This window comes from Mytilus galloprovincialis, chromosome 5 (assembly GCF_965363235.1).
Source record: "Mytilus galloprovincialis chromosome 5, xbMytGall1.hap1.1, whole genome shotgun sequence".
Classification (NCBI taxonomy): domain Eukaryota; kingdom Metazoa; phylum Mollusca; class Bivalvia; order Mytilida; family Mytilidae; genus Mytilus; species Mytilus galloprovincialis.
The window spans coordinates 51580333-51601282 of NC_134842.1; the positions used below are offsets into that span (position 1 = coordinate 51580333).

The window sequence follows — 20950 nt, forward strand, 5'->3', positions numbered from 1 at the left end:
TTAGGTATGCTATTTACAGCAAAAATGACCTATAAGTGCTTTCAAACACCCAAAACTTGTACAATTTGTCCTCTTTTAAGGTAATTTTATAATTTTAAATAAAAAAAAGGGAAAAGTTTTAGAAATTTACCCCATAAATGAGACAGACTTGAAGTTTTTCACTATGACCCAGTATTTATTTTTAAATCACTTTTTGTCGCGTTTCAACATCAACTGCTAACCTTCATAAAATCTTTATTACTGAACCAATTTTAAAAACTAAGATACCATTTTCACCGTAACAGCTAGTAGAACACAGAAAACATAAAAAAATTGAGACAGGAGGGGAAAAATTTCACCTTAAGGTAGCACTCCACAGTTAGGTGTGTAGTTTCGCATTTTGGCCCCTGTGGATTTTTAAAATATGAGAGCTAGTATGCAATAAAATTCTTTTTTAGATAGCTGAGTATTAAAATAGCCTTTGTATTGGGTTTATATGAACAAAAAGGTTATGTAATGTATGTAATATAGGCTGTTTTTTGTATTACAGTCCGTATTTGCATGTCCATACCATACATTGGTCCGGCAATTATTGTAATGTTGTTTTCCAACTTTTTATCGCACGAACTTTGTGATTGGATTTTACGAAAAAATGAGGCGACAGACACCCATTTTTTATTTGATCATTAGGAAGATTTATGAAAACAGTTTCTAAAAAGGTATCACTCAAAGGCATTGAAATTCTAGTTTGATCCAAAATTTGGGGGGATATGTGACATGTTCACCCCCCTTTTTGCAATATTTTATGGTAAATAAATGCAGAATGTTGCCATGGATACACATAAAAGGAAATAATTTTCACCCTTTTAACTTTTGAAAATCAAATCTATGGAAGATACTGATTACATACATATGCACATGTACAACACAAACAGTTAGGTTAATGTATTAGAAATCCAGGAATAGGAGATGATAAAACATTTTGGGGCTCATTTTTAATTTTATTTTCTAACTGTGGAGTACATATATGGTAGGCATTGTTTTACGATGTGTTTAACACGTATCACATTGTCAGTAAAGAGTTCCAATCCTATTTTTTTTAAATTGAAATATTGGGTTTTAACGCCACTCTTACCATCAATTGGTGTCAAATGATTCGACGAAATGTGCATTTAATTGAAGTAACTAGTCTTATGTCAATTTTTGCAAACAAACGTCGAACTTAAACAAAACAGAAGTTAAATTTAAAACCATTTCAAACTATTACCTTGATCATACTATGTGTTAATATGTTTAACTGTGAATGTAAAAAAATATATACGAAGAATTCACTGTGGTTGCTGCTTTGCACTATAAGGTTTTTAGTATATTGAGATAATGAGGTGATATATAAATCCTAATTGCATTTACCATATCATTATACAAAAATTTGTTTTCTAAACAATTTATTCCACGATCTGTCGTCGTAGTGACTTACAAAATAATGATAAGTAGCAAATGTCTTAAATACTAAGTCAATAAAATAAAACAAAATATTTGATATCAATATGACTTTAATTAGGAGATGAAGAAGATGAATATATATCATCATCTAACATTTGTCTTTTGTTTTTTACAAGATACTTTAGGATGTTGTTTTTCATTTTTTCATTTTCTTCATTTTGAAATACATTTCATTTTCCTTGCCCAAATCAATCGAACCTCCTCATCATCGTCTTGTTCTGTTCTAATAATACCAGACGGACCGATGACTTCATTGTCTCCATGCGTTGTATGATTAGAGGATACAAGGGTGTTGCACGGTCTTGGAGGGGAATAACTTGAGTGCTCTTGAATGATGGGTCTGGGAGTGATGAATCACATTTAATTAAGCAGGTGTTAGCACTGCAGTTAGCGCTTATAACTATCAATTTCAAATCTAAAACCTTTTTGCATTCATAGTCCGAGGAGTTATATTTCTTATCTTCATCCAACACTTTCTTGAAATTTAAAAAGTACGTTTATTAGTACTTGAAAGGTATGGACCGATATATTTTCAAGGATGTAAAACATGTTTTCAAACTTTAAATCAGAGATATACATCTTTGGTAAAGATGAGGACACTTTGAAATGATGCAGTCAAATCCTATGAAATAAAGTCTTGTAATAACTCGTCAACTTAATTGAAAAATAATGTTTTCCTTCGGCGGTTTGCAGTTATACGATGGAATTTTCAGCGCAGGATTTTCTTTGTCATTTTGATATCATTTTGAAGGAATATTTCTGTCCCGGATTGGTGCATGTGATTCAAAGTTACTTACGATTGAACCATAGTAGCCTTGATGGGCAGTATAAGGTCTTAAAAGCAGTGGCATTTCATTCCTGCTACAGCGAATGCTTTTTTGTTTATCTAGAAAATATGAACAATGACCGGATAACAATGTGTCAATCTTGAATTACAATTACGTTTGTGTTTATTTTCTTCATTACTGTACACGTGACAACCAACCCTGACTTTTGATTTGTAACAACACCGTAACCGAATTGTGTACACTTGACGTTAAGCCATTCAGCATATAGTATAAGTCTATAAGCACGAATTGATCTTATGCATTATTGTTGATACTAGAACAACGAAGCATACTCGAATAAACAAACAAATTATACCAAATGATATATGCAACATAAAGATAAATTACCATTTTCTCTACATTTCGAAAAGCCACTGAAATGTTATTCTTAGATTCTTTTCCATGATTGGCAATTTTAGTATTCGCATTTTTTTTTTAGACATTTATATATATCTATATCTTTAAGATTTTATTTTAAGGATGACAGCATTTATATTACTTTCGTATATCCAGAATTTTTTTTTGACCTCCAGTTACATCCCCATAGACATTTCCAAATCGATCATAGAACAGTTTCCTTAGAAGTACCTTTAAAGTACATGTGAACAGTATGTAAACTCCAGGTTGTGTAAAATAACTGCAAAATTGTCTTAATTGAATAATAATATAAATGATAATAAAGGAAGGTCAATCAAACAAATGCAAAGAAAACAACTAATTATCATGGTATTGCCATAAAAATTAATATTTTGGCACAATAAAAGAAAAAAGTATAAGCAGTTATAATATTTGCTTTTAAGAACCTGTGACAGAATACACTTCATCTTGCTACTAAACACACACCTCATACATTCATCATTGAACATGGACCTTGTTATGTTGAATATATCAAAACGATTTACTAGAAAGACACCTAATGATCAGTATATTCAAATTAGAATGATTTGTTGTGCAATAAAACTATAAAAAATATAATCAATAATTAACAATTATATGAAAATTATCAGAATGATTTCAACAATTTACTGAAAATCAGTAAATTATTTATGAAAGCCATGATGTTGTAAATCATAGGTGACATTACTATTACGTAAATAAATTACGTGTTTGAAATTATTTTCTCTCTTAATTTGTTATTTTCTTTTTACACTTTCAGATATTATTTCCCAAAGCGCATTGTTTTTATAGACAATCATGTGTTTCATTTTCATTACGAGTATTTTTGTGCATCATTATCATTCATGAAATGGTTTTGAACATTTAATATAATTTATTGTTCGCATAACGAAAGCTTATAATTGCTATAATGTTCAATTTCTTTTGATGATAGTGTGTATGTTTCAACTGACAAACATTTGCTTCTACAAATCAGTGAAAGAATATGAAAGTTGTTGTCCTTTCGTTAAATGTGTTTTGTCATTTGATTTTGCCATTTGATTAGGGCCCGGGACTTTACGGTTGAATTTATCTCGGATTTTAATTTTTAGGATGTAAGGGTACTGTAATAAAATTGAAAATGGAAACGGGTAATGGGTCAAAGCAGCAACAAGATCAGAAAACAGCCAACCCTAACAAAAACCCTAAACAAAAAGCCAAAATGTGTACTACTTCAGTGAAAATGAACGTCACTCTAAAACATATAAATGAATTAGAAGTGAAAACATTTACAAGACTAACAAAGCCTTAGGCTCCTGACTTGGGACAGGTGCATTAATATGCGACGGGGTTAAACATGTTTTGTGAGATTTCTCCTTCTTATGTCTCTAGTTAATTGGAATAAACAAACAAACAGCGATACGCACTGTAAAACTCATTGCTTCTGGTATCATTGATTGTTTAGAGAACGATATTTTTTGTTACTGATAAAAGACAACTCAGGTCAATATTGCCTTCTCAAAAAACTGTCAAAATCATAAGTTTTGAGTTTGAAGAGTGTTTCGCGTCTATTTAAGCATTTATCAATGGAATAAAATATCACTTCTTAGCCTCTGTTTCGTATTTAAATCATTTGAACAATTTCTATACTAATGATAACGTTACGTTTAACACTTGTTGCCGAACTATACATTATCATATATAACAAGAGTTAGTTTATCTTAATAGTTTATATGAAGTTTAAGCATGTTGTTAATATTGTACTTTTTTGTTTGTAAATGTTCTTCATGATTGAGATTCTTTAAACTGAAAACATTTGCTTCTTGAAATCAGTGAAATAATAAACTGCATTCTGCTACCCAACACACACATCATAGATAAAATCGTTGGCATCGGAATGATTAAGGACATCTTTTGTTCTTATATTTCTGCATGGAAAGTTTGTACAGATTTATTCTAGCTTTGATCAATATCATGTCTTTCTGTGGTTTTAGGGACGTAACTACATATGTATATGAATTAATTCGCCGATATTAATAACCGACAGCCTTATACCATATTATACTAAATACTTTGATTATCATTTATTTATTACAATCAAGAGAGATTTTGGTAAACGTCAATGATAACATAACGCAACAACCCAAATAATTAATTGACAAGTACATGGTCACTCGAGAGCACCTCAGATCATCACAGGTGTTGTGGTAGAGGTTTGTGTTGCTTGGTGTTTAGTTTTTAATTTTGTGCTTTATGTTCTATTGTTTGTCTTGTTTTGGTCTTTTATAGGCTTTGCGTTGTAAGTCGTCAATAATTATTTTACTGAAAATCGCCTATAATATGTTAGTGGTAAGAATTAATTTACCGGAAACTATCAATTCATGTATTGACATGATCTTGAGTATTATTTTTATCAAAGGACACATTTTAATTATCAACTGTTCTGTGCCATTATAAGTTATTGCTGACTAAACACGTCGTCAATTATCTTAATATATTACAAACACAAGTTAAAAAAGGTACGCGTTGGGGATTTGCAAACTCTTGATTATACATTATTACACAATTTTTATTCGATACGATACATTAGTTAGTTCTAGAAAATCTAATTACGATTAAATATTTGATAATTTAATTAGAACACGGATAATACAAACACATTCATTTTTAATAGCACGCGCATATGTATTCCATGGTTTACTGGTCATAACAACTATATAACTATAACTATAACAACCTTTTTGTGATTATAAAGACAACCTGTCATCGGAAGCTACAAAACTGCAATGTTGCAGTGATGAGTCTTTTAAATATATTTTCGTTTCTTTTTGTTTTCACTTTTACTGTATACCTTTGTGAAATTCGAATGGGAACATTTATTGAACATCTATATCGAAATTCAGATGTTATAATAGCTTACAACAACATGGGACTGAAAATGTGTGGTCGTTATTGCTTACACCTTAAATCATGTACAGCTGTAAATTATAACTTGGTATCACTCTTGTGTGAATTATTAGGCGAAACTTCAACGGACACAAACACCACAATGAAGGACTTCAGATATTCAGCAATTCACACATGGTCTTTGGTAAGTTTGGTAGCCTTATAATTGTCAACCACATTTTATCTTTTTTCTTGTTTTTTATTTTATCTTTATTGTCGTTTTAAATGCTGTCTCTAAGATAACAAATGTTAACGAATGGATAGTGGAATCATCGATTGCCACTACGTTAGAAAAATATTCCCTTAAGGGCATAATAGATATCTCATGAGGAACATAAAGCGGTAATTTTATTCTGCTGTTTTTGCAGCGTAAAGAAAGGAAATCTGAAGACGAAATAACATTTGCATCATTTGTTTATGCGATTTCAAAAACAATATTTTACTATCATTTATACTATTCATTTGCATAAGCGTGCATGCGCTTTAGAAAAAAAGTGATAGCTAACACTGGTTATGATAACTAGTTTGATGTATTATCAAATATTTTGTGACTTGCAAACATAGAAGTATGTGTGTAGACCTTTTTGACTTGAAGATTCGTAAACACTTTCAATATTTTAACAAAGTTTTAACCAATTCACTCGGGCTCTGTATATAGTATATTTTTTTTAAAAGTTTAATTTGTATCTGCTCTCCATAAAAGGTAACTACAATGTATATGATTCGAATTGTTAATTCTAAACAATCAAATTGTTGATATGACAAATTATGGTTTAACCATACCTTGAATTATTGTTTTATAGCTGCAAGAAGATGGTGGTATAAGTGTCAATGAGACAACTCTCTATCCTGGTCACAATTTGTAAAAGTTAACCATTATAGGTCAAAGTATGATATTCGACATGGCCATTTGCTCGCACCGTACAGCTAGTTATAAGAGGCCCCGAAAAATGACTAGTGAAAAACCTTTCAAACAGGAACACCAACGGTCTAATCTTTATAAGACGACGAGAAAAGAGAAACATTTATGAATCACAACAACAAACGACAACTACTGAACATCAAGTTCCTGTCTTAGGACAGGTGCAAACAAATGCAGCGGGTTTAAACGTTTCAATAGGTTCCAACCTTCATCCTTATCTGAAACCATAAAGAAACGTCAAAACGTAGACAGACACACTCTAAAATATTAATTGAAAAGGCTTAGCTCAATCAAAAGACACATGAACACAAACAAGTGAATATACACTGAGAGTATACATTTGATACATGACCCAATGTAAATACAAAGTTAATAAATTAGAGGTGAGATAATAACAATTTCAGAAAGTCAACCAAAACCGTGATTAAAATACCGCCATATAACGCTGTAAACTTTGAACAAAATGCCATCAATAGAATATTGTACACGTAAACGAAAATCATTTTCTACAATAAGGAAAAACAGAAATACTGTTTACAAAATAAATAATTTTGTTGTTCATAGTACGAGAACATGAGTAAAAAGTTAAAGTCATGCAAAAAAAATATCAAAGCTGGTTTATATTAAAAAAAAACACAATTACGAGATATAACTCTAAACAAGTAAACGTTAAATGACAAAAAAAGTATTACAAATTGGTATCAACAGGTCAAATCAACTCAAATGTACGATGTTTTAAAAATCGCATTTACTGAAAGCTAGTTAAAGCCATTACTTGGAATTTGATCAACAGTCAAATAAACTGTTTTACTTAGTTTTTAACAAATTTGTAATATATATGTTATTATTTAGACAGATGATGCCTGTTACCCTAATCCTTGTTCTGGGAGAGAAAGATGTGTCAGAACTACCACAGAAGCTTATGTCTGCTTAACAATATGTACGTTTCATTAAGAACATTTTTATCAAGAAATAGTTATTATTTTTTGTATAAGAGTTTTAAAAAGATGCATTTTACTTGACATTTTAATATATGTATATTAAAATTGAAGTTATCACCATAACAAATATAATGCATTTTTGTTCTATTTAAGTCATTTGCAATTTCTGCCACGTCATCTTTGAGAAAGGATATTGCTTATTTGAGGCGTTGTCAAGTCAATATAATTTGATTACATGTATCTAACGATCGTTTACATGTATGTTAACATTCAAAAGTAAAATAACAAAAAATACTGGACTCCGAGGAAAGTTCCTTAATAAATGGCAAAATGAAAACCCTCAAACACACCAAACGAATGGACAACAACTGTCATGATCTACTTCAATAATATCACTCATCTTGTTTTACATAAGAGTATTGCAAATCAGTTTAGTCACACTAACTTCATTTTATTTTCAAGTGAAATCCATTATCTTAATTCCATTACTGTATGAAATTATTTATATCTCAACAAGTAGATTTGCAAAATTAGTTCACATTGGTAAGTTTGTATTTACGCTAATGATTCTCTACATTTTAATTCTGCAGAAGGGGTAAAATAATTTATTGATTAGACATAGTTATAAAAATATAAAAATATCATTATTCAAAGCTACACCATGTGATGATGTCATTTGCCAGAATGGAGGTACATGTAAGAACGGACCATCAACATTCACTTGTCAATGTGTCGAGGGTTTTAATGGAACTTTTTGTGAAGGTAATTTTTAATTTGTATCTGTGTTCTTGATGTTTAAAATCCTTATTTCGATACGTCATCCGTGTTTAACATGGTTATGACAGACACAAATGTAATTAGTCAATACATGACATTACTTCATAAACGACAAAATGATACAAAAGAAGACAAAGTAAACATTGTTACCTTATCGAAAACATGAATTAAACCGTCCTTGCTTGGTCGAGGCACTTAAGTGTATGAGATGGTTAGACATATAAATATTCAGTCATCCAATTCTACTTCTAATTCAATTACAACAGAATATGTTAAAGGACGGACATTTATGACACAAAAACCAAACAAAAACACACAATAAAACAAGATCGACTGCAAAGCTTCCCAATGTTATTCCGTTATAAAAATCAATTTAGATACTAATAACATTAGTAAAAAAAAATTTATTCAAATAATGAATGTTTTACTGTTTTAAATTACGTCAGTATTTGATAGATTGGTGCCTTGACATCTGTGGTGTTATCCAACGAAAATTAAAGCTACAAACATTATTGCATATGAATTGATAATTTGATGATAGTTATTGTTATCCATTCCTTAATTCAAAGTTTAAAATGTAGAACTTAAAGACAAATATCTTTGAACTTATGTGCCAAAGTGATGATGAATATATTTCGTGTCGTTTCATTTGTAGTTATTTTTAGCTTCGTTTACCTAGACCAAAGTCTGTTTTGATAACAGTCATGAAAGTTTTCTTATATAACAATTATGTCATGCATATATTGAATATTTGTCTTAATACAAAAATCAAAATTATATTAATTTAAGCTTCGCCATGTGAAGATGTCATTTGCCTGAACAGTGGAACATGCAAGAACGGACCGTCAACATTCACTTGCCAATGTGTCAATGGCTATATTGGAACTTTCTGTGAAGGTTATTATTATGTGTGTGTTTGTTATTAGTATTTCACATTCGTGATTCGATTAGATATCTTACGGCTAACATGATGACGTTACGGCAACCAAACAAAAAGTAGAGTCATCACACTCTCTGATTAAATTTAATTATTTAACATTAAATGTTACGAAAGAAGACGAAGTAAATATAACAGATCTATTGAATCTACTGTTCTAGATATGTGTCAGGGTTGAACATATGACAATTGTGTTATCTAATATTACTTATAAATTACAGCAACAAAAAATGTATGATCATTAACAACTGATCGATTGTTAACCTATTGATGCTACAACGTTTTGTATATAAGTCATAAGGCAATTCAAGAACATAATTTTAAAGAAATATCTGATTATCATTTCAACATGCGACTAACATTGTCGTATTATATTGAATTATTCTATGTCAACAAAAATGATACTTATTTTTCTAGTAAAAGCATTGCGCCAAATTAAAACAAATGTATCTGTGTTAGTTTCAGTTGAAGATGTTGAAACTTTTCTTTTTTTTTTGGTCTGCTCTTTTCCCTATATCATTCCCTTTGAGAATTCTGACTCATTTACAATGTGAAAACACGTACCCTGACATGTTTTATGTGAAATGAATACAGGCTTAACTTCATGATTTGCCTTTCAATATCGCATGTATTAAGTCCTGATTCCGTTTGGCAAATAAGCTTATTTAGAACATAATCTAACACATTATTGGTTAAACATATCGTGGTCGCTTGCATGTTGTATCAAATCGTAATCTAAAAGTTTTTAAAAGTTTGCTGTCTTGTATTATTGTCAATACAAATTATTGATAGGCCCTCATTTTATGGTTTGATAATGTTTAAAGTTATGTTGACATAATCAATGTTGAATCAATCAAATTACTTGATTAAATTAATCGTATTTGACTATCGTTGATAATTATGAACCAAACTAACATTCAATAGGCTGAAATCGAGCGTAAACTTCTTATACTGATGCAATACGAGTTCAACTGTTTTATATACAGATTCGATGTGAGCCAAGCTCCGTGCTGAAGTCTGTGTTTTGGCCTATAATGGTTTGCTTTTACAAAGTGTGTCTTGGATAAGAAGTTGCCTCTTTGGCACTCATACCACATCCACATAGATTATGTTTGCCCTTCTTTTATAAGTCCTGATAGCCTTTTGTTGGCTGTTGTTCGTGTGATTCTTTGTCAATTGTGTTCTCCAATTTATTTATATTGTAGTCCTGTGTTGTCATTTTGATGTTATATTTCACATGGCCATAAAAGTGCGAGGTTTGGCATGCCACAAAACCAGGTTCAACCCACCATTTTTTCCTTTAAAAATGCCCTGTACCAAGTCAGGAATATGGTCATTGTTATATTATAGTTCGTTTCTGTGTGTATTACATTATAACGTTGTGTCGTTTGTTTTCTCTTATTTTTGAGTGTAAATTCACATTGCGATAAGACGTGTCACGGTACTTGTCTATCCCAAATTCATGTATTTGGTTTTGATGTTATATATATATGTTATATTTGTTATTCTCGTGGGATTTTGTCTATATGTGTTACATTTTAGTGTTATGTCGTTGTTCTCCTCTTATATTTAATGCGTTTCCCTCGGTTTTAGTTTGTTATCCCGATTTTGTTTTTTGTCCATGGATTTATGAGTTTTGAACAGCGGTATACTACTGTTGCCTTTATTTATCTCTTGTCAAATGTACAGCATATTCAAATTTTGTAAGAAAGTAAGAAACATCTTCGTTACCATAGTAACCGCAATGGCTGAAGAGTGATGGCTAATTTCACCTTGTTTTTTTAATTTTTATTACAAAAGATAGTTTATTATTAATCCGATAGCACTTTAATACAGATGTAAATTCAAAATCGCTCTTTCATATTCCTTTCGAGTGGTGTATCAAGAAATCAATAAAACATTCTAACATGACGTCCTTCAAACGCTTTGAGTACACACCCGTGGTAAAATATGAATATGTAGCAAGGGCTGTTTCAATCATACTCCCACTTCATATGCTTTTTCATGAATGAGATACCCGACGTCATAAAATGATGACGTTAGAATATACACAGTTTGCGGGACAATTCACGCTTGTGAAACCGAAAATCATCACAACAAGGAAATAAATAAGTAAATAAACGATGCTAAAAAGTAGTATAACCCATTTTTGTTTATACATATAAGACATATAAGTAAATTAGTATTTAAATCTATCCGAAACTATCTAAATATGTTACTTTTAATAGTTGAAGCATGTCACTTATTCAGTTTTTTCCGTTCTTTTACGACTATTTAATAGTGCGAATATTTATGGGAACGGCAAATATTTGCCTCCACCTAGAGCTCTTCGATCCAAAAAAATTGCCGTATTTGTCCTATTATAATCGAAATAATTCATGGGGTTTGAATATATCGTGATTTTACCACGGTTTGTCCCTTTATGCCTATATTGTACCCCTCTCTTTCGCTCAGGGTAAAATATTTGTCATAAAGGGCCAAACCGTGGTAAAATCACGATATATTCAAGCCCCTAGGAATTGTTTCTTAAATAATGTATATGAATTTAAAAAGGCGTTAAACTTATGCGAACGCCGCAAGACATAACAACACCGTCTTACTAAGCCAGATGATATATCAAATAAATAAATAAACAAGCAGGTGTTGACACATTTGAACATGATCTAACTTTGCGATATAATCACAACTATCTAATTATTTTAAGGCATTTAGTACGATATGCACTAAATTTGTTTTACATATGTTTCTTTCTTTTAGAAGAATTTTTGAAAGTTCGGTTGGTTAATGGTGTTGATTCTTTGGAAGGACGAGTAGAAATCTATATAAATGGAACATGGGGGACTATTTGTGATGATGAATTCGGAGATGAAGAAGCTAGTGTTATTTGCGGTATGCTTGGATACAATGAAACTGGGTAAGATATATAAACTATTCTAACATGACGTCCTTCAAATGCGTGGAGTACACGCCTGCGTTAAAATATGAATATATTGTTTTAGCTATTCCGATCGTACTCCCACGTCGTAGGCGTTCTTATGAATGAGCTACCCGATGTCATATAACTATGACGTCAGAATATAAGCATTTTATTGGAAAATACACGCTAGTAACCCGAAAATCATCGCAAACAAGGAAACGTAATCAAACGATGCTAAAATGTGTTAAATAAGCCGTTTTTTGTATACTTATAAGACATATAAGTACAATTGTCATTAGGTTCATCCAAACCTATCTAAATATTTTATTGAAAAAAGTTAAAGCATGTCACTTATTCAGTTTGCTCCGATCTTTTACGTCAATTTAACAGTACGTTTATTTATGGGACCGGCAAATGATGTCTTCACCTAAGAGCACTTGGATCCAAAATAATTGCCGTATCTGTCCTATTAGAATCGAAATAATTCAAGAGGGCTTAGATATATCGTGATTGTACCACGAGTTGTCTCTTTATGACAATAATGTAACCCTTGCTGTCGTTCAGGGTAAAATATTTCTCATAAAGGGCCAACCCGTGGTAAAATCACGATATATTCAACTCCCCATGAATTATTTCTTGGTTACACATCCTAAACTAGCTCGCGTGTTTATTATACATATGTATAGGTAACAAATGTTTACAATACATGTTTGGATGACCATTTCCGAATATTTCTGTGGTATTTACTAGTTCTATTTTTCTCAGTGGCGAATGATTACCAATAATTCATTGGAATATCCACACTAGGAAGGGTGGGGCTTATTGTAGACACATTGATCATCCGTTTTCCATTCGTCTAAAGAGTACATAACTTAATTGAAGGTTATATTGTCATTCACAATTGCTTCTGGTGAGTAGTCGTCTCATAGGTAATTATTCCACATTTTACTATTTTATATAAAATTAAGAATGGAAATGGGATATGTCAAAGAGACAACAACCCGACCTAAGAGCAGATAACAGCCAAAGGCCACCAAAGGGTCCAAAAAGTATATGGATTCCATGAGCTTCATTGCAACATTCAGTACAGTACAAAATGATCTAGTGCGAATAGTATTATGTTGGTCATTTCAAAAACTGACCTTTTTCTTCTGTTCATTCCGTTATTCAGTCCCTGTGTGCCAATTAAGATGAATACTTAAAGTCGTTATAAATTACCAAGGAAAACCGATACAAGTCTTACCTATTAGAACAAAACAATTTAAAGTAAACAACTATGCAAAAATTAAATTTCTACTCCGTTACAATCTTAATCATGTTGATGTAGAATAATATATTAATCTTGACAATTGTGGTACAAAAATAGTTTTTGTCACCGATTGCATTAGCTTGCAATTCCCTAACGTTTAACCCAAATTTGGATAAAAATGATTAGAAATAATAATAAGATGTTCATTACAGATAAAGATATCTATAATTGAAGTAATACTTATTTTCTTTTCGCAGATTTGACAATTACACAAATAGACTTTTCGTTTTTCTTCATTTACATCATTTTATCATACCCCCGCTTAAAAAAGAGGGGGAACACTGTTTTGCATGTCTGTCCATCCGTCCGTCCAATGAATATTTTACGTAACATCGTTCTCGGCAACTTCAGTGCAATGATTTTTGAAATATGGTTTTCAGGGTTTATATGAGTAAATAGTTACCAATAAACTCATCATATATACCAAAATTAAAATTTTACATATACGCCAGACGCGCGTTTCGTCTACAAAAGACTCATCGGTGACGCTCGAATAGAAAAATGTTTAAAAAGTCAAATGAAGTACGAAGTTGAAGAGCATTGAGGACCAAACATTCCTAAAAGTTTTGCCAATTACAGCTGAGGAAATCTGTTCCTGAGGTAGAAAAGCCTTAGTATTTCAAAAATTTTTAATTTTGTTAACATTAAATTTATTATTATGAACATATAAATGATAACTGAAGTCAACACAGAAGTCTACGTAAGACTCATCAGTGACGCTCATATCAAAATAGTTGTGAAACCTGACAGGCACAAAGTTAGAGAGCATTGAGGACCCAAAATTCAAAAACAATTGTGTCAAATACGGCTTAGGTTATCTATTCCGGGGATAAGAAAGCCAGTATTGTTTCGAAAATTTGTAGCTATACCATGTACTAAAAATCATTGCTATTGCTATACCGTGATTCATCACTCAACCTTTTTTCTGTGTACCTTATACTTTTAGCGGAGCGGCGTATCATCAGTGAGCAGTTGCTCACATATTATATTATTTATTCTCTAATGAACCAGTTATGACGTTCTCAAAATTTAAGATCATTATCAAATTTATTCATTGGATTTTAGAATATAATAATACCACAAACAAAATATTTTATTGAGAATATATATTTTTAGATCAGTTCCTTATATTCGTGCTTATTTTGGGGAGGGATATGGATCTATTGTGTTGGATGATTTAAATTGCATTGGAACAGAAACGGACATATTTGATTGTCAGTCTGGTGGCCTATTCCAACATAATTGTGCGCATAGCGAAGATGCTGGTGTTGTCTGTCAAGGTAAATCTGGAACTTTTTTTAAAACAGATTATTTTATCTATCTTTAACTTACATTTTAATTTCTGTTTGAATCTACCAACAATGTTTAATAAAATCATACTTAAGGTAATGCCATATCTGATAAAGATGATGTCTAAAACTTGGTTTAATTTGTCGGTTCAGAAAGCTATTTTCAAATTTTTAACATTAGGTCAACTGTTCTTTTGACCATGAATAATAATTTTCGTCTTGCTTTTGATTTTATACATTTTACAAGTTTAAGATGGAACTTATGATAAATTTACAGCACCAATAAATGTTTTAAATAAACCCTGTTGTACTATCTGCTCCATATTTGACATATAATAATTAGTTGGAATACTTGTCATTGATTATTTGAATTAATTTATAAATAAGACTCTAGTCGTGTTGCAGATGAAAGAAAGGCTGTTAATAGGGCAAATCTTATATAACAGTGTTAGTGTGTACGGCAAATTTGGTCATGTAAGAAAATAAAAACAAACTGTGATTTTGGATGTTTTATTAAATATTTTTGTGTATTAAAGTTGAATACAGAGCACGGACATCCGATGGTTTGGGGTATTGTTACGTATATAGCTTTCTGAACTAAAAAATGTATTTCTTTTGTATACTAAAGATACATTTAAATAATCATATACATGTAAAGTGAAAGAAAATACAATTATAAGGAAGCAAATTTTAATTAGTTCATTGGTTAGGAGGTTCCTTAAATTTAAGAAAAAATTAGCTGAATGAACACAAAATAATGGGGAGACACTAGGGAAAGTCTCCTTTTCCAAAAATTTAGATAATTAAAAAAGCAGATAAGACAACAGGGTTTATTAAAAAAAAAACACATTTTATTTTTATCCAAATTTATTATTTGTTTCAAGTCAAAATTCATTTGTCGAATTTAAAATTAAAAGCAAGACGAAAATGTATAAATGGACTGCCACGTCCACTTGTATTTTTTGTCCATCTGAAGAGTTAAGCCTTTATCAACTGATTTTTATAGTTCGTTCTTATGTTGTACTGTTATACCACTGTCCAGGTTAGGGGTAGGGTTGGGATCCCGCTAACATGTTTAACCCCGCCACATTATTTATTTTCCTGTCCCAAGTCAGGAGCCTGTAATTCAGTGGTTGTCGTTTGCTTATATGTTACATATTTGTTTTTCGTTCAATTTTTTTACATCAATAAGGCCGTTAGTTTTCTCGTTTGAATTGTTTTACATTGTCTTATCGGAGGCTTTTATAGCTGACTATACGGTATGGGTTTTGCTCATTGTTGAAGACCGTACGGTGACCTATAGTTGTTAATGTCTGTGTCATTTTGGTCTTTTGTTGATAGATGTCTCATTGGCAATCAAACCACGTCTTCTTTTTTATATTGGCAATATTAAAAACGGAAAAAATGTCTTAAAGTTTGTTCGTTTTCAACAACAACACCATCCACAAGCTTACGTTACTAAACAATAAGATATATTAAATAGATAAACACAATTGCAGCTCTTGACAAATTTAAATATAAACTAAACATGACGATAACATTTACACAATTATCTAAGTATCTTAAGGCACTTATTACGATTTACATTAAATTTATATTTATATATCACATATGTATCGGGTTTTTGTTTCAGAAGATTTTATGGAAGTTCGGTTGGTTGATGGTAATAATTCTTTGGAAGGACGAGTAGAAATCTATGTGAATGGAATATGGGGAACTATTTGTGATGATGGGTTTGGGGATGAAGAAGCTAGTGTTATTTGCGGTATGCTTGGATATCATAATGCTGGGTAAGATATTGTAACCATTACACATCTTAGATTATATTACGTGTTAATAATACATGTACAGTTTATAGGTAATAAACGTTCACGATGCATGTTTGGATGACCATTTCTGCTTTATTTTCATTGTAAAGACATTATTCTAGCGTTCATACGTTCATCAGTCATTCCATCCGTCTGTCCGTATATTTTTTTCACCACTTCCCAAGGACTTCTGAACTTTAAAAGTTGATGTTTAGTTAGCTGCTGCTTGGCAATATTGCGTTGTAGCATTTGACGGCTTTTAAAGCAGACATCATTTGTATGTTTCACGATACGTAACACTGCAAAATAAAAATGAGTTCTAGTAAAAGCTTTTAAAGACGTAACGAGTGCAATCTTGTATTTATTAGTTAAGAACGCATTTTGATCTTCAGTTTTCTGTTGTTCCGCTGTTTTCGTCTTATAGTTTGATATGTTTCCCTCAAGTTAGTTGCTCAATTTTCAAAATATATTATTTTCAAAAGTATAAAAGGTCTTATTTGGCACAACTTGTTGGAATTGTGGGTCCTAAATGCTATTCATCTTTGCACTTGTTTGACCTTTTAAATATTTTGAAATGAGCGTCACTGGTGAGTCTTATGTAGACGAAACGTGCGTCTGGCAAACTGAATTATAATCCTAGTACCTTTGATAACTATTTATACCACTGGGTTGATGTCATAGCTGATGAACGTTTCGTCCACGAGGGTATCATCAGCCCAGTAGTCAACACTAAACATGAATATCAATTATGTGGTCATTTTTATAAATTGCCTGCTTACAAAACGTTGAATTTTTGAAAAACTAAGGATTTTCTTATCCCAGGCATAGATTACCTTAGCCGTTTTTGGCACAACTTTTTGGAAATTTGGGTCCTCAATGCTTATCAACTTTGTACTTGTTTGGCTTTTTAAATATTTTGTTATGAGCGTCACTGATGAGTCTTATGTAGACGAAACGCGCGTCTGGCGTATTAAATTATAATTCTGGTACCTTTGATAGCTAATTATACTGTTTATCGATTACAAAAATAAAGTGAACACCTATGCAAAGATTCGATGTCTACTCCATTTCAATATTAATCTTGCTAATGTGAATTAATATATTAATCTGATAAGTGATTTTTTTGCCATCGACTTTTTCAACTTGCAATTTCCAAGCGTTTAAACCAAATTTGGATTTATTTTAAATTACAATTAGAAGATTTGCATTACAGATAAAGGTACCCATAATTGAAATAATATGTATTTTCTTTTCTGAGAACAGACACAAATTAATCCTTCGTTTCAGTAGTTTTATTTGTTTCTTCTCTAATTTCATAGCAATGGCATTCTTATTACTAAAGACCATTATCAAATTTATTCATTAAATATTAAAATATAATAATATCACAAACAGAAAGTTTAATAACGACATTTTTTTTAGATCAGTTCCTTATTCTAACGCACATTTTGGGGAGGGATATGGATCTATTGTGTTGGATGATTTAAATTGTATTGGAACAGAAACGGACATATTTGATTGTCAGTCTGGTGGCCTATTCCAACATAATTGTGTGCATAGCGAAGATGCTGGTGTTGTCTGTCAAGGTAAATCTGGAACTTTTTTAAAAACAAATTATTTTATCTATCTTTAACTTACATGTATAATTTCTGTTTGAATCTACAAACATGTGTTAACATAACCATACTTAAGATAATGACATATCTGCGCTCAGGTATGATTTCTAAAACTTGGTTTAATTTGTCGGTTCAGAAAGCAATATACAAATTGTTAACATTTAGACGACTGTTCTTTTATCATGTTCATCCATGAGTTGAAATTTTCGTCTTGCGTTTGATTTTCAATATTGAATAAGAAGTATTTAAGAATTTATAATAAATTAAAAGCATCAACAATGTTTTAGATGAACCCTGTTGTCTCATATGCTTTTATAATTTTAGGTTTCAGAATAGATATCTGTTGAATGCGAACATATACTGAAGTGGATGTAAAAATACACAATCTTATCTGAATTTGTTCAGACTTACAAATGAACAGTATTAGTTATGTTCTACAAAGTGAATATTGCTCTTGATTTCACATATACTAAATTAGTTGGAATAGTTGTCCTTGATGATTTAAATTAATAGAGGCTTTTGCTAGATCAAATAAAAGAAAACAAACAGTAGTAGTGAATATGGCAACAAGGATTTGGCCATATTAGAAATTAAAAACAACGGGGATTTGGGGATTTTTATTTTTTATGTTTGTGTTAGTTGATATAGATGACAGACATCCGATGGGTTGGGGTATTGTTACAAAATAATATTTGTATTCCTTTTGTATAACAACAATACAATAAAATAATCATAAGAGAAAGAAAATACAATGTAAAGGTTGCCAATTTGAGTTATTTCAATGGTTAGGAGTTTCCCTAAATTTGTTAAAAAAATTATAGATGAAGAACACAAAATAATGGAGAGACATTAAGGATAGACTCCTTTTCTCTTCAAATTTAAGATACTTAAAAAACCGTTAAGACAACAGGGTTTATAAAAAAACATTTATTTTTCTCCAAATTTTTCATGTTTTTTTAAAAATTCTTTTCAGGATTAAAAATCAAAAGCAGGACGAAAACTTATAATTTGACATACCATATTAAAAACTCTTAATTCTCTTAAAGGTTGTTAATAATTTCTCCGTTTATCATAATTCATGTTTTTATGCATCCAACATGATGAGTATTGAAGACACTGAGAACTATTTTAACTCAATGAAGAGGTACTTAAACTCAACCAATATTTGACTATTTACCGACTGTTAATATATCCTATTGTTCTCTTCTTTTCAGAAAGTTAGTATTAAAGACAAACACCAGTGTACATACAAGAATGTCAGTGTAGAAAATCATGCTATTTTATAAACTTTTTTTCTAGATTCATCAAGACATGTGTCAGGTGTTTTCACTCTTTGGCGCTGACGATGTTTTATATGAAAATAAAAACTTAATGTGAAATTCATATCGACACTATTCAAACTGAGATTGTGACTGTACATAGAGTTGATGTAAATCATGCATGTGTATATAATATAGTAAGAAGTACTTGAGATATACTTTATAATGCAACTACATTAATAATGTAAGACGAGTGTTCGTACTAATACGAAATTTTCAAACGAATACTTGTACATGATAAAACATATAATCCTTCGTTTGACAAAGATTATAAGTAAATATTTTTTTCAAGACAACTGTAACATAACTTTTTTTCAAAATGTATTCAATGAAATTAAAAATACAAGAGAACTATGGAATTTAATAAAAATATATACTAAAGCATTGCATAAACATTTGACATATAATTACGTATTTTTTATTCTCATTGTTGAAGTCCATACGGTTACCTATAATAGCTTACATTCACTTCATTGGAACCTTGGTGAACAGTTTCTTAGTGGTAATCATAGCACATCTTTTTAATTGTTATACACTTTTTGGTTGTGAAAAAATATAGCTGTCAATAAAGAAGTTTGTTCTCTAGATCAAACATAAATCTCTCGTATTTTTGTGCTTGCTTGTGCAAAAATGTCTTTCACTTTTAACTTAAGTTAGATAAAGGAAAAATAAAATAATCAATAATTTGCATGTATGCTATTTATTAACTTATAGAACATTGTACAATTACAAGATATGAAAAATTCAAAATGAAGAAACTCGAAAATTGAAATGTTAAAAAGTCTTTATAACTTGTCTAACTATAGGTATTAAACAAATGAGTAAACATTTGTTAACATGTAGTACTGTTTTTTAGTACTTAATGTTAACTTAGTACTTACTGAACGCACATTTGGATATGATGCTAACACATTTGGTCTTAATAAAATAAAATCAGAAATATTTGTGTGTATATAGTCAGACGTATAATTGATGATTATTTTTGTAATTTGACTTTACTTCTTTTCAGTTGATAATCTTATGCCAAATCGATGATTCTATCAAATTAATTCTTAGAATCTTTTAAATCAGTGGCATCTTAAGCACGCAAGATAATTGTCCGTCTTGTGTCCAAACATATTTAAATCGTCCAGAATTTGACATAATCAGATAGTAAGAGCACGATTCGTTGTAAATAGCTAACTAATGTTTTCAAAAGCAATTTTAAGTTTATAACCTTTATCATATTTATCTACAGACTCCTGGTTTTTAAAATTATCTTGCGAGAAAGACAGGTCCTAAATTGGTCTTAGGACTTATCCTGGAATATCTTTATTCCTTAAGATTACGTTTGTGTTTTGGAAGAATCTGTTATAGATAATGGATATTTTAAGGTTTTTCTTGTCGTAGAACACATCTCGGGGTGTCAGGATTGATCAAATGAAAGACCGACCGGAGGGAGGTCTTTCTTTGAACAATCCTGACACCCCGAGGTGTGTTCTACGA

The 20950-nt window shown here is 30.9% G+C and overlaps 1 protein-coding gene across 1 annotated transcript in view; it reads left to right on the top strand.

Annotated features, from left to right (window-relative positions):
* The first annotated feature begins 5550 nt into the window (after nt 1-5550).
* The window catches only part of LOC143074067 (scavenger receptor cysteine-rich domain-containing protein DMBT1-like), a 36333-nt gene continuing 20933 nt past the window's right edge, over nt 5551-20950 (top strand). The window contains exons 1-8 of the mRNA XM_076249615.1: nt 5551-5775; nt 7405-7492; nt 8148-8255; nt 9060-9167; nt 11965-12121; nt 14550-14713; nt 16356-16512; nt 17953-18116. Coding sequence (XP_076105730.1) covers nt 5551-5775; nt 7405-7492; nt 8148-8255; nt 9060-9167; nt 11965-12121; nt 14550-14713; nt 16356-16512; nt 17953-18116 — 1171 coding nt within the window. The remainder of the gene's footprint in view (nt 5776-7404; nt 7493-8147; nt 8256-9059; nt 9168-11964; nt 12122-14549; nt 14714-16355; nt 16513-17952; nt 18117-20950) is intronic.